This window comes from Schistocerca piceifrons, chromosome 1, assembly GCF_021461385.2.
Source record: "Schistocerca piceifrons isolate TAMUIC-IGC-003096 chromosome 1, iqSchPice1.1, whole genome shotgun sequence".
NCBI lineage: Eukaryota > Metazoa > Arthropoda > Insecta > Orthoptera > Acrididae > Schistocerca > Schistocerca piceifrons.
Window position 1 is genome coordinate 277,661,445 of NC_060138.1, and position 15,555 is coordinate 277,676,999.

At 37.2% G+C, this 15,555-nt stretch overlaps 1 protein-coding gene across 3 annotated transcripts in view; it reads left to right on the top strand.

Annotated features, from left to right (window-relative positions):
- The window catches only part of LOC124789319 (progestin and adipoQ receptor family member 4), a 184,014-nt gene extending 168,889 nt beyond the window's left edge, over positions 1–15,125 (top strand). For 2 of the 3 annotated variants that reach the window (XM_047256638.1, XM_047256645.1), the window contains 2 exons: positions 2,988–3,294; positions 11,355–15,125. In XM_047256638.1, the coding sequence (XP_047112594.1) occupies positions 2,988–3,248 (261 nt within the window). In that variant the 3' untranslated portion in view covers positions 3,249–3,294; positions 11,355–15,125. The remainder of the gene's footprint in view (positions 1–2,987; positions 3,295–11,354) is intronic. The other variant, XM_047256652.1, reaches the window with a different exon arrangement.
- The last annotated feature ends 430 nt before the right edge of the window (positions 15,126–15,555 follow it).

Here is a 15,555-nt window from a genome sequence, read left to right on the forward strand (position 1 = left end):
TGTGGAGTCCAGGCAAGCTGTTGTATGCAGTGAGATGGTGAGAGGGGCACGGTCTGTGTCAGCAGCAGACGAGATGGCATGAGGGTGTGTGGGCTCGATGTGAGCATGCGGGACAGTGTCAATTGTAGTAGCTGCTTTGCTTGTTGGTTTGACAGCTGTAGAATGAGTGCAGTCTACTGATGTGGAGGAGTGGGTTGCTCGCTGTAGGAGCAGTAGGATAGTTGCAGTGAACACTGTACATAGAGAGGGACACCAGAGCAGTGGCTGGCATTGTAGTGGTAGCCACTGAAAGTGCTGTTATGGCCGTTCACACAAGTGCGTGGTCTGTGGAAGTGTTGTTGATCAGTGCCTGTAGTAATGTGTTGGCCACATGCAGAGCTGCAATATCATGTCGCTGGTTGAGTATCTTACACAGTGAATACATCTGTACTGCACTAGTCAAATTAATTAAAATTTTCAGACTGAAATGTGAACGTAGTATATGTTATGAACTAAGAACTTCATAACAATTTGCTATATACTAATATTTCATAAGATATGTCTCACTTTTCTGATACTGCAACAGCAGTGGACTTTCTCTTGCTGTGTAATAAAATTATGATCTGAGGACACTGAAATGATGCCTAATTTCAGGACAAGCTGCAGTGGATTATGGAGAGATTTTATTGCACTCTACACCTAGCTCAAATGCATGCATCCAAACACTAGTTTTCTTGCAACTTACAAGAGTTATTCCATCTTAGTTCTCGATACGAAGTGATATGTACATAGTTTGAGCTTTTCTGTGTGAGTTTAACTTACATTGTTACTTAGTGATTACCGACACCTTTGTTGACTGAACCTCTACTTGTTTTGTTGTAGTGGTAGGGAATGTTTGTTCACCGAACATTGTTAATTATATCTGGAACATTTCTTCCCTCTTTCCTGCTTGAGTCACTGTGGCTGATCTGTCTGCTACTGATACGGATAGTCAAGTGAGTTCTGAGTATTCCAGTGTAGGTCCAGGTACTGTTTTGTTGCTTTTGTATTGAGATTTGGTGACCTCCTTTAACTCAAAAGTATTTCCACTGTACTGGAAATGACTGACATCTTTTTGCAAATACTTTCAGATATGCCATAGCTCCTGCCCCCCCCCCCCCCCTCCCCTCTTCCCATAAAAATCTCACTGAGAAGTGTGGGAATATAATTACATTTATGTTCTTCAATGAACTACTGAGAACAATTAGTATTGAACTAGGAGATTTATGAGAGTAAAATGACATAAAATAATTGCATACCCTTCACCACTAAGGTTTACTCATATCACCTCGAAACTGCAAATAAAATTTGTGTGTCTTTACCTCTGTATACAGAACTGGAGAAAAATCATTGGCTACACTGTACATGTTTCACTTTCATTACCAGAGCAACAATGCATAGTGATGTAACTAAGGCATGAAGGCATGGTGGTTGTCTAGGGTGGGAAAAGAGGGTGAATGTTAGAATACTGCCTCTCCTCACATTGAGACTATCACATTGTTTTTATTTTCTTAAATGTTGGATTGTTCATAGAGTGCGGCAGACATTCTTGTAATGGCGAGCCTGGTCAAGGCGTAATGACTGCTGTTTGGGCATTGTTGGCTGGTGTTTGTCATTTTCGATAGGACCATGCATGGCTTGTGCCTGCATGACCTTGAGACTAAACTGATCAAAAAAAATTTTGCACCACCTGCTGATCTGCCAAAGTGTGTAGACTTAGATTCAAGGGGAACCAAACAGTAAGTAATGAGAGTGGTGGCAATACGTGTTTTGAACAGTATATTATTATGCAGGTGCAGGGGATAACTGTAATAACACTGTAAAGGGACAGAAAAACCAATTTTTTATAGTTGAAGGTTTCACCTTAAATCTGGTGCTCCTCCCCCAATTTCAGCACACTGTCCACTCTGTAATTCGCCTATATGACATAGCTGGCCCTGAGGGCCCAATCAGTCTCAACTACTGATCAAAAGTGCTATGCAGTATTTGTTACATATGCATCCGGAGGCTTTTCCCCATTAGGAGTCGCAGAGTGAAAAATGGGATGAAGGGAGAGGACAGAATGTAGCAGGAGTTATAAGATGCTTCAGTCAAAAGCAAAAATCTCTGCTGACAAAAGAACTGATCCCACATTTCTTGACACCAGCATAGTTTATTCACTTGCTCTGTCAATAGATCAAATAAAACTCCCATTTGAAGTGGGGGGGGGGGGGGGAGTTACAGCCCCTCCTGCAATGTTCCTTTTTCATGTGAGCAGTCTTGTCCATGTTGTGTGACAAGGTGTATGCCAATCAGGAGTAACTAGTTATACACTATATCTTTCCCCTCATTTTGTATACAATATCTGGATTGTTTCTATTTTCCATTATTATTCTATCTCTTTTCCTTCTTTTTTATTTTACAAATTACATTGTTTCTGTTTATTTCTACTTTTCCTCTCATCAGTTTTGTTTATTTTATTTATTTATTTACTTATGTGTTTCATGTCTTTGTTGGACATGTTTTTCCTCAGGCACTCCTTATATTATATACTATTTCTTGATTGCACCATCACTTCCAACTTTTAAAATTTTCAAAACTTGACAGTTCCTGTCCAATTAACATTTTCATAGCATCTCAACCTGTCCTGCCTTTCTCTGCATCTATTAGAAAGTAAATTTTGCATATGACCTCCCTTGTTTTCCGTCTTCTCTCTATCAGTCTGGTGTTGAATCTTTAAGTTGGTTCACATGATGTGCATAGCTTTTGCTGCATTTTGACCAGATTATTTTTATTTGTTTTTTATTTTTGCATACTTTAATATGCACAATATTTTACAACAATTATCAAATTCTTATACAGATTTCTTGCATTATTCATGTCATGTTGATTTTATGCCTTCAGTTTGTATTAAGTTCTAGGTATACCTTTGTTTCTCTTCTTCTTGTTCTGTCAGAAGATAATACTATTCAAACTGATCACTTCTACAGGACTTAGTTTCTGCAATTGGAGGGATTATTGGTGCCCTGCAAATACCAGAAAAGTGGTTTCCTGGAGCTGTTGATATGTGCCTGAATTCTCACAACATTATGCACATTCTTGTGCTCACAGCAGTGTATTCAATGCACAAGTCAAGTATCAGTGACCTCATGTGGATGGCAAAAGGAGGATGCCAAAGGCACAGCATGGATACTGATATTCAGACTTCTTCTGACCTGCCTGCCACTGATGCAGGTGCAGCTGCAGGATGAATTATGAGCAATTACTGATACTACTCCAAAGATGGCATACAATGTGGTAAGGGTTTCTTGATGCTACAATTTCATAGCAACATCTCATAATTTTTTCCCCATTTGTCTAGCTATATCATTATACACCTGGGGAAATCAAATTTTGTATCATTGATTTAAGCATAGCATGTAACACTGCTTGCTCTACTTATTACTATGCATAAATCACACCACAATATATCAATAAGTGTGGCTTACCAGTGACGACTGTTTGTATACACATAATATGGAATGGAATGTAGGTGCCTTTATACAGTTATGTTGAAGAACATCATTTGCTTTGCAGGTGCTATTCTTAGATTAAACACACACTATGCCAAAAGCTTCTGAACACCAACTGCTGTACATTTCAAAGCTGTCAGCATGTATCTAAAATATTCTTTTTCTATCAATTTACAATATAATCTCTGTTAGGGTACAAGGTAATCTCTGTTAGAGTCAAGTGTGAAGGTGAAATTTGTTTCTTTTCTTCCTGAAGCATTATGAGTGGTCATTATGAAGTTTTTGGATAAATTTATCAGGCACACAACTTATGCTCTAACAGTACATATCACAGTCATACAGTGAGGTTCAGATCAAGGCTTGAGGAGTCCATTCCACAAAATACATCTGATTTTCTTTTGTGGAAATGAACTGCTGCAGGAGATATTTCCCTGCTAAGTTTAGAATTAAGTGAATATTATTGACTGTGACTTGACTCTTAAGAAAACTAACCTGACCTCTAATCTGACTCTGAGTGAAATTGACCTAACTAGCATTGAAATCTGATGGCTAGCTGCTGCCTGGTAGAATTGGATCACGGTGTCCCAATGCTTGCGAAAGGGATTACCTGTTGCTTGAACACTGCTGTACATCTCTCAAAACTTCCAATGCTTGTAAGGAGTACTTAACATACTTAAGACAGATTACACTGAATGACTCTGTTCTTGCCTGAGAGGCAGTGTGCAGCTGTACTTAAAAGGGAAAATAAAATGAAAAGATAAATAGCTAAGTGGCTGAGATGTGGCTCATGCAGACACAAAAAATATTAACTTTAAACAAGGTGACGACAGAAAGCGAGATGGGGATGCATGTTCCAACATGGAATTACAGGGATGTTGACTTCGGTTCAATAAAAAGCACAGACAATTTATTGAGTTCAACTTACTATTACAAGCAACCATATATGATTAGATACAATAAGCATAATTTGTAGATCCAACATTTAATAGTTAATTCTTTGTTGTCCAAACAGTAAATGCAACTTGAAATAAATAACGATGAAATACCTGGGTCGCGGAGCTTCAAAGATGAAAAATAAGTCTTACACAATGTGAAAATACAAAAACAATATAAATGAAAGTCAAAATACTATTTTCAGTCCTTGTGAGCTCATAGAAATTAACGTGGATACAAGAATTCAGTGCATACCTTGCATGAAAACAATTTAAACATAGTGTTTGGTCTCAGCTGGTTAGTTCACGTGGATGCTTATAATGCTAACACATTCACCAAATGCAGCTAGGCTGAGCATAGAAAACATACTAAACCCAAAATGAATACAAAATGTGACCCATGCTGTGTATGAAAAACAGTTCGAACAAAGCATTTAAATTCATCTGGTTAGTCCACATGGATCCTCATAATACACACAAATATGAAATGTGGCTGGTGCAGTGCATAGAAAACATACCAAACCTAACATGCAAACAAAATGTGGCACAAACCATGCTTAATAAATACCCTGAATAAAGTGTTTAAACTCAACTGTTTAGCCCACATGGATGCTTGTAATGTTAACATAGGCTGGTGCTGTGCATAGAAGACATGCTAAACCTAACATGAATGCAAAATGCAGCTCATTCCATGCATGAAAAACAGTTTGCTAAATGCTGTCTGGTAGTGATTACAACCAACAGTTAGTACCTACAGAAATGCATAGTGCAATACTATTTTGACTTTGTTTGCTAACAACTAGGATTTTTGCATGGGAAAATATATTGATTATTGTGCTGGTCTGTGGCATTGTAAATTTAATAACATAGGATTAATCAGAGATGAAAAGCGAACTCTCCAAACTGACTAGCAAAGGCAAAAAGAGACTGCAACACATGAGGTATTAAATGCAGGGAAAGCCATTTAACAACTAATGCTCCATCAGAGCCGAAAAACAGACTCTCTTAAGTCACTAGAAAGGAAAAAAAAAAGAGACACTGACACAGGAGCTTTTAAATGCAGGACAATCCATCTGATCCTGTGACGGAAAGCTGGCTGCCTGTCAAACTAGTTACTACAGAGCAACACAAGACTGAGTTACCTTAAGTTCTCTTGAGGTCATTGCTGTAGCTCTCCGGCCCCGTCATAGCACTTATATTTGGCCAAGCCATAAAGTTCTCCAAAAACCATCTACAGTAAGCAGGTTTAAAAGGATGTAGGGTTCACTAATCATACAGATACGAAGAGACTTCAATAAGATAGACTAGTGTGGAGAGCTGCATCAAATAAATCTTTGGACTGAAGTAACAACAACAGCAGCAGAAGCAGCCACTTCTGTAAGTGCCACTAGTAACAAATTATGATTAATGTTAATCTTGTTACACTGATAATTATGGGAATTGCTTATAAATTATTTTATGTGTATTCATGTATAATAAGAATAAACAGCCACTTTGAAAAGTCACTGCTCCCTCTCTTACACTATCCAGTTGCTGTTTTTATCTAATACTTCAAACGAAGCATTTATGTAATGTAACACAGCCCACTATTTGCTGACCACATCAACACCTGTTGCACCATGTTTCATTGGACTGTGTTTTATTTTCTGACCAGCGGGCTGCGGCTGACTTGCTGGCGGATCTGCCATCTCTTTTAGGAAATACTCAAATGAATGTGTTAAAGTTTTAAAGTTCTGTGACTTGTCCAATGTTTTTACCAAGATTTTAGGGAGAGGGTCTTAATTTGTTCAGAGGGTGACCGGCTCGCCCATATTTTATAGAAGTGGCCAGCCAGTGACAATTTCCTGTGGCATACTAGATGCTCCTTTCTCATTTTTTGTATGTTTTATTTTTCATCTTTTCCCCGCTTTCTTTGCGTGTATGCTTCCATTTTACTAAATTTGTCCACATTTGTTTCTTATGTGTGTCAGGGCGCTGATGACCTCAACGTTGAGTGCCCGTAAGCCCCAAACACACACACACACACACACACACATACACACACACACACACACACACACAAAGAATTTATGTTCTTGAGTCCAAATATTGTGATCATTTGTAGGAGGAGTGGCTATTAAGATACTCTTTTACTGTGTTTTTTAATACGTGAAAATTTTCTATTTCCTGCCTGAGGTCTATTTGTAACTGGCTATAGACTATAATTAATATTTCTTGACTTTTCCATTAGAAGGGATTCATGAGATTATATCTACTCTGAAAACAACTGTAAATGCAAGCCAGAGGGCACTTCCCATTATACAAGTTATCATGGCTTCTCAGAGTGCCATTTATGTATGGAGTAGGGGAAGAAAGACTGTTTAAACACCTTTGTGTACACTGTATTTAATCTCATCTCATCCTCATGACCCTTATGGGAGTGATAAATGGAAGGTTGTAGTATATTTTGAGATTCAGCATTTAAAGCTGGGTCTTGTAACTTTGTATGTAAGCTTTTTCTGCATAATCTGTTATGTCTTCAGGTGTCTGTCTGTTTAGTTTCTTCAGCATCACAGTGATGCTGTCCCATGGATCAAACAAACCTTTGACCATTAATCCTACCAGTCTCCATATATGCTCAATATACCTTGTTAGTCGTACTTGGTACAAGTCCCACACACCTGAGCAATATTCCAGGATGGGGTGATAAAGTGTCTCGTAAGCTATCTCCTTTGTAGACGATTGCATTTTCCCAATATTCTATTACTGAAATGAGGTCTGCTGTCAGCTTTACCTACACTTAAGCCTAAGTGATCTGTTTATTTCATGTCCCAACAAACTGTTACACCCAGGAATTTTTATGAAGGGATTGATTCCAATTATGACTCATTGATACTGCAGTCATAGATACTACAACCTTTCATTTTGTGAAGTGCACAAATTTACATTTATGAGAACTTAGAAGAGGTCGCAAATTTTTTCACAAATCTGAAATTTATAACAATCTGAGTCAATCTTTGTTCAGAACTTTTCAGGCGGTATTTCATTATAGATAACTGCATCATCTGTGAAAAATCTGAGGTTATTACTACTATTGTCTGCAAGGTCATTGATGTACAACATGAACTGCAGAGTTTCCAGCACTCTTCTGTGGGGCACTCTTATATCTACTTCAACATCTGTTGATGATCCTCCATACAAGATAACATACTGTGTTTTCCACACCAAGAAATACTCAATACACTTTCCCTAGATACAGCATTCAATCATCTTTTGATAATAATTGTATTGTGTTACTGAGTCAAATGATTATACTATGAAAAGGACAAATTGCTACTCAGCATACAGTGAAAATGTTGAGTCATAGACAGGCACAACTAAAAGAGCACTAGACACATAAGCTTTTGGCCAGAAGGTCTTCTTCTGAAGTAGACAATACAGATACACACACATTCATGCAAATGCAGCCCACTCACGCGTGACCACTGTTTCTGGATGGCCTTGGCTGCCAGAGATGGTGGTCATGAGTGTGCGAGCTGTGTTTGCATGAATATATGTGTGTGTTTGGGGGGGGGGGGGGGGGGGGGGGGCACGCACGTGTGCGTGCGTGTGTGTGCGTGTGTGTGTGGATGCGTGTGTGACCACGTGTGTGCATGTGTGTGTGTTGTCTATTTCAGAAAAAGGCCTTCTGGTCAGAAGCTTATGTTTTTAGTAGTTCTTTCATTGTGCCTGTCTGCAACTCAGTGTCTCCACTATACGGTGAGTAGCAATCTATCCATTTCATAGTTTTGTCATGATTCCATTCTAGATTTTCCATTGTTAGAGCCAAATGATTATCAGAAATACTGGCATCTACCAGACTGCATTGATCCATGGCTTTCAGGATGACATGTCAGACATCAGATTCTGGGGTTCATTCAGTTTTAATGGAGTCAACTGTTTCTCAATGCCACTGACACAAGTATCAATTTCACTCATTTTCTCAAAGGTACAAGAATTAAATTGGGGCAATATTCCTGAATGTTCATCTGTAAATGAATATTTGATAACTGAGTTTGGCTTTGCTATCCTCAGTTTTAATTATTTTCTCATGCATGAGTGTCTGGATACTGACTGTGGTACCTCTAACAGTCATTTACATAAGAGCAGAATTTCTTAAAGTTTTGTGAGAGGTCTTTTGATGATATTCTGCTATAATAGCCATTGAAAGCTTTACGCATTGCCCTCTTGACAGCTAAACGTGTTTAATTCAACATTTCTTTATCTGTAGCCCTATGGTTTGTTTTACACCTATTATACAGTAGTCTCTGTTTCCTTAGAGGTTTCTGTACAGTAACTGCATTATGATGGAAAGGTCCCCCAACATGAACTGTTCTACTAGCTACATATGTAGGCAGTGCACGGTCAACTATTCGTTTGAACTTGAGCCACAGTTCTTCTGCATGCAGAGCTAAATGCTTTAAGTTCCTCATTGAGATATGACACTACTGCCTCTTTTATCTAGTGTTTTGAAATGTAAACTCCAGGTTGGGTTATCAACAACGTAGGAAAAGATAGATTGCTGCTTATGTAAAGATGACACATTAAGTTGTAGATAGATTAAAAGAAACTTAAACAAAAGCTTTCAGCCACAGCCTTCATCAGAAAAAGGAAAAGAAACACACACCGTTCATTCATACAGGCAAGCGCACCTCATGCACACATGACCACCAGCTTCAGAAGCTTGAACCGAAATGTATTTTGATCTGAGCTGCTGGAGTGTTCCTCTTTCTTTTTATGATGATGGGTAAAGTCTTATGTGTAAGTGTCTTTTAATTGTGCCTGTCTGCCATTTAAGATGTCATCCTTACAGTAAGTAGCAAACAATCCTTCTCTACATTGCTGCTGAATATATAAATTTTTCTACTTGTTTTACTTGCCCTTTGTACTTTAGTGATTATTATAGCTACAACTACCTCAAGATCACTGAAACCAGTTTCATTATGGATATTCTCAAAGAAGTAAGATCTATTTGTTGCCAACAGAGCCTATATAGCAGGGTTTTAAACTATTTGATCTCGATAGCTTTCAGAGAAGGCATTTAGTAATGTTTCACAGGGTGTCTTGTCGCATGCACCATTAACAAAACTAACTATCTCAATTGGTTGTTGGAAGACTAGTCTCTCTTCTGACAATGGCAGTATGATTGGGGAGGCTATGTACCAGTGAACTGATGTTTTCTGTTAAGTCTAAGGGTAATTCTGCTGGTTGACAGCAGGATCTAATAAGAAGTCTATGCCCATCCCTGATACTCATTATCTTGACTGAAGCTACATTACTATCTCAGTGGATTTGAGTTTGTTATCTACTCCAACAAATACACTCTCCCTTCACATCTCATTAGCCAACACTTTTTGTAAACTCTTAAATTTTGTGTGACCTCGTTGGCATGACTATCACCAAGTTATCAGTTAGGGTGAATGGGCATAGACAGAGGGTGTATACCAGCAATTCACAATATCCTGTTGCAGAGCATGCTCCAGAACATGACAGTCATGACCTCAGTGCCTATTTCGCCACACATGCCATGTGGATTCTTCCCCCAGACACCACTTTCTCACAACTCCGCAGGTGGGAACCAGCACTACACCACGTCCTTGGTTTTCACCACACACCTGGCCTTAATTTATATTAATTTCTTCCATCTCTGCATCTCCTTTGTTCACTCTATTTTAGTTTTCTATGTGCTTCATTTTCTGATCTGTCTATTTTTCACCATTCCTCTCCCACCTCTGTTGCACACAGTGCACTTAGCTTTTCACTCTTACTAACTCATGCACAAAGTTTTAACAGTAATCTCTGGCTTGCTTATTACCCTGTCTTCCATCTTTAAGCTCTCAGGTTTTCAAATCTCATCCACTGCAGTCCCCTACGATTAGTCTTTCACTCTCATCCTGTACGGTAAGTCTCCCCTGACCTGGGGTTCAGGGTGATTTTTCTACACTCTGCCCCTTCCAAACCTCTCCAGTCCTTTCTGCTGGAAGAAGAAACCAGTGGCAACAAAAGCTTGCATATGTAAAAACTTTTTTATACATGTGTTCTCCTACCACCGCTTGGTGGGTGTAATATATTATTATATAGTTTCCTCTTTGAATGCTGAAAAAAATAATTTTATGAGAAGAAATTTACATTGAATGAAGAGAGAAATTATAGTCAAGCAACTTCATATTTAGCAGAGTTTGAGTATCTATACACTTTGGAAAGCTTAAGTAAATTACATAAATATTCAACAAAAGTGTATTGGGTCAAAAATACAATGAAAGTCTTTTTCAGAACATACAAGTCTGGAGTTTATCCATGTATAAAATAAAAGGATGATAAACAGTTTGACAAGAACAGAATAAATTGCTTGAAATGTGGTACTATAGAAGAATGACGAAGATTAGGTATATAGATCAGATAACTACTGAAGATGTTCTGAATTGATTGGGAGATAAGAAATTTATGGCACAACTTGACTAAAAGAAAGGATGAGTTAATCTGACACACATCCTGTCTCAGCATGAGTTAGGACATGTACTGTGCTCAGTTGTGTAGAGCTCATGATTATTTGTTTACCAATTGTGTGATACATCAACAAGAATTGATGCCAATCATTTGGGTGTAACATGTTAGATATTCACCAGTTTATGCTCAGGAAAATGTATGTATAGCCAAAATATGACAATAGTGGTTTAAACAACAAAAATACACAGTCTTGGCAGAAATATTATTATATTTCAAGAAAGTTTATATTAATGACTTCAGTATAGTTTTTTGGATTATATTTGCTGTGTCATACCTGCAGACTAAGAAGTGTGTGCATTTTAAATAGCAGGTCATATAATGTGTTTTATGATATGTAAATTCTACTAGAAACAAATAACAACATAACAGAAATGGTTGTGTGTTGCAGGTAACACCAGATGTAAAATTTTACAGGGAAGCCTAATAAACATGAGTAGCTGATGTTCCACATATGGACAAAAGCACCAGGAGATTTGTAATAAACGGTGGTTAATGAAGTAATCATCATAACAGAAATATGCTAAGTGATGAAATCAGCATAGCTGAAATATTTTCTGCAGTTTCCCAAAACAGCCTTAATTAAAATACATAACAAATATTTATTTTTATACACATTTGCTATCATTACTACTGAAGTTTTATTGTTTGATAATCTGCTGTATCTTAATTTCTGGATGTCATTATGCCTCTTTGTAATTACAGCAGTGATCTCTCCCTAAGCTGGATGTCGAACTACAGCCATCTGAGCAGGCTGGTGTAACACAATTGTACTTAGTTTTGTGGCTAACTACAACAAGGCAGCCACCATGTGTTACAAAATGTAAAAGAAAACTCTTTCCAATTTTGCGCTCACATGAACCTAGTAAAGCAGATGTTTCAGGTTCCTGGAGAAGAACAAAATTAACTGTTTCAAAACTAGTGCAAAAATGATGGTAGTTCTGCTGTATCATTTCAAAACTTTATGGTAATCTATAGATTGTCAAGCTGATTAAAAAATTCCCTCTATTTCACTTATGCTATACTCATATATCATCATATAAAACAATCGCGTGAGATGCAATAGAAATCAAAGCATTTGGTGCTGTACAAGCCAAACTTTTAAATATCTGTAATTCATAAAATCATGGGTCATAAGCAATGTAGACACCTCTTGAACAAAGTTGGCATTCTTTGCTGAGATACGCCAACATTGATTATAAAAATTGCTAAGAACACAGTAGGTACCCATTAGGTATAAAGTGATATTAAAATATGCATTGCAGCTACTTCTCAGTCTAAAGTGAAATATATTTTTACTTAACTTGGCACCTGAAGTGATCCTTTACCCCCAATCATTTGAGTTGTTACGTACTATAAGTGTGACAACTTATTTTGCACAACAGGATATTAAATTTTGACATTTTGGCAAGAGTACCTGTGATTTAATTTAGCAACAAAGCTTCATGTACTCACTTAGATAATGAGTTTTGGGAATAGTGTTGAAAGCACTTGTTAATTTCTTGCAGATTATGCACAGTAAAGATAAAATGGTCATGAAATATGTTTGAAGCACTAAATTTTGTGCTACCATTTGCAGCAACAAAACCAACAAGAGAGTATTAAATTTGTAGCCAATGTGAATAAAGGAATTATTCTAGTTATATAGCCATCTTCTAACGAAGTATTGTGATCTTGTACTGATCTAATAAGTACCTGTTAGAGTTCTAGACATAAGGCTTGTAACCAGAAATAAGTAAATAATCCTTAATCACCTACAGCCTGATGGAAACTTTCCGCCCAACTACAACATAGAGGGCATTGCAGATGACATGAATTTCCAAGCACATGTAAGTTATATGCTGCAGGACTAATAATCTTCATCCAGGTAGCATAGAGATCACTGAATTACAGACACTGTTAATTCAGAAACTGCTTACCTCTCACAAAAAATATGTACTGAGATTTTAGAATCTCTCTAAGATTACGCTAATTTTGTGTAAACTAACTCAGTTTTATCAATTCTCCCGTACTTTATTGGTGATATATAACTGTCTTCTCCACTTAAGTCTCACTTTTTCACCAGCCTTCTTTCAGTGCCCACCGCTTCTCTCTAAAAATGAAAACAAGAAACATCTTTTAACATTTACAAAAGATGTGCCATATTTTCTTAAAACTTAGCTCATATAGGTAGAAAGATAACTTCTGTGAAGTAAACTGTAACAAATACTATATGGTCTAAAGTGTATTGTGTGCATGGGCATCCACATAAATTTATGCAAGAGGGTGCAAGATGGCCATTGTTTTATATCAGAAAACTTGAGAAACTCTTGCTGACTATTAGCAAAAATAACCAAAAAACTGCCTTGTTTATTCAATTTAGGAACCTTTGTTTGCTTACAAAACTTCACATCTGGCCATGTTAATGCATTTACTGCATTACTGTCATACCTTTCATTTTTTGAAGTCGACTGCTGTAATAAACGTCTAATGAAACATGTTTTAAAAGCTGTGGGTTTGAATGAAGTGTAACCCAGTTCCAGCATTCGATGAAGTGAATGTAGGAAACCTCCCAAAATAGTCACAAATTTCCCAGTACAGTCTACTTTAATCAGCTTAGGACTGAACCAAGATAACCTTTGTCCCCTAGCTTGATGCAGTATTGTGCTAATTCACAACTGGACTTCTGAATTTGTAGCACTATGACTACCTGTTATGCTGTGTTCCACCACTAGGGAGGTTGAGAAGGTCCCACTTCTTAAAGTGAAGATCTTTTTGATCTTGACTTTCCTCAATGTTTCCCCTCTTATGCTGCATAAAATGGTATTTTCTCCTTCCAAATGGCGCATTTTAGTCCACAGACGAGCTAAAGATAAACACAGCAACAGACAACAAGACCGTAATGTTGAGTGTCTACTACAGTTGCTCTGTGATTGTGTGACTGAATGTGGTATCAGCATCTAATGACAGGTCTTTCTTGACCACAGTCAAATGATAAACTACTGTTGTGTTTAAGATGGGCAGTAGGAGAAGGGGTCAGCTTTGTGGTAATTGGGTATGAATGTTGTGCATGTACATTGCAGCTATGTTAATTTTATGCTACGTATAGGCACTGAAATTAGTTTGCCAGCATATTGGAATGATATATTTCTGGAGACCAATAATGGCTATATGTTGGAAGGGACAGGACATCTTGGGGACTTCTTAGGCAATGTTCTGTAAAACTTTACATTCACTTGAATGTAGGACAATGCTGAAATCACCACTGTGCCAAAGAATAGGCATGCTTTCCCATGAACAGCCTGTGTGAGAATTCTGTACCCCCGATTCCAGGAGGGATGAGTGATCCCTTTTGCCTACCATCCTGGACGCCTACTATGGTGTGACAGCTATTGTTGAAAAATTTCTTAAGTAGATTTTAAAATGGGGACAAACACTGTTACATAATATAGTGTAACCCACAAATGCAACCAGTGCTACTGAATATAACTTTGAATATAACTTTGAATAAGTTTCGTATTATTTTGTTTCTAAATGAATGCACCTGACAGATGTGCACAGTCTTCCACTTCACTTGCAGTTGCCTTCACTTGAACATGGGAAAATCAAACACATTTCATTTCAAAATGTGATTTACAATGAAGTGTCAAATAGAGTAAAATGAGAATTCAAGCTTTTGTAAGATATCTTTAGTTAGCTTAGCAAAAAACAAAAGTGTTCTTGATTTTCACTTAATTTTTTCCCAGTGACTTGTAGATCATGGGTGTGTCTTTCTGTTACATCAAACTTACAGTTGTACTGTCAGGATAAAACACAGCATGTAGGCCTATATGACAGTAAATATGATTTTTCCTTCGCAAGAGACTTTTTAAAATGAATTTTATCTGGCACCTAACAGTATTTATTATATTTAAATAAGCAAATGATATATATCTATATAAAAATTAAGTAATATACCAAATGTGAACACCTGTATTTTAAGAAAGTGTATAAGAAAGAAACAATGTTATCAATTTTGAGAGATATACCCAGGAATTACTTGCCTGGTGAATTGCTGCATTTTTATTATTACAACAGTTTATGCTGAACAGTTCACAATACATTTTAATAAAATTCCTCACTGTAATTATTTTGTCTTTTTACAAATATGGAAGAGTATTGTAATAATTGATTTTATACATGACAAGAGAAAAACAAATAAAAAGTCAAACAGATGTTTTAGTTTTTATGCTTTTTTCCCTAACTGTCAACTTTCTAATGATTTCTTGAAAGGAGAACAAATTTACTACAATGATTCTAAGCACTTCAGTACTTCTGAGCTGAGAGGCCATGGTTGATGTGTAAAACTATTCATTGAAATTTGGTCTCCATGTGTGAGAGGCATCTTCAGAAATTAATCAGCAAATAGCTACCACTCTCCCTGTAGATGTCTGCCACAGAGGGGGATGAAATGTCAGTGAATTGTTTTATACATCAGCCAAAACTTTTAATGAAAATACACATGGGTCACGAAAGCCTACACTGGATTCTCGGTAATATAAGTGAAGATCTGAAATATTGTACTGGCAATATAGGGCATTTGTCTTATTTTAAATCATTGGTTAACTTAGCTG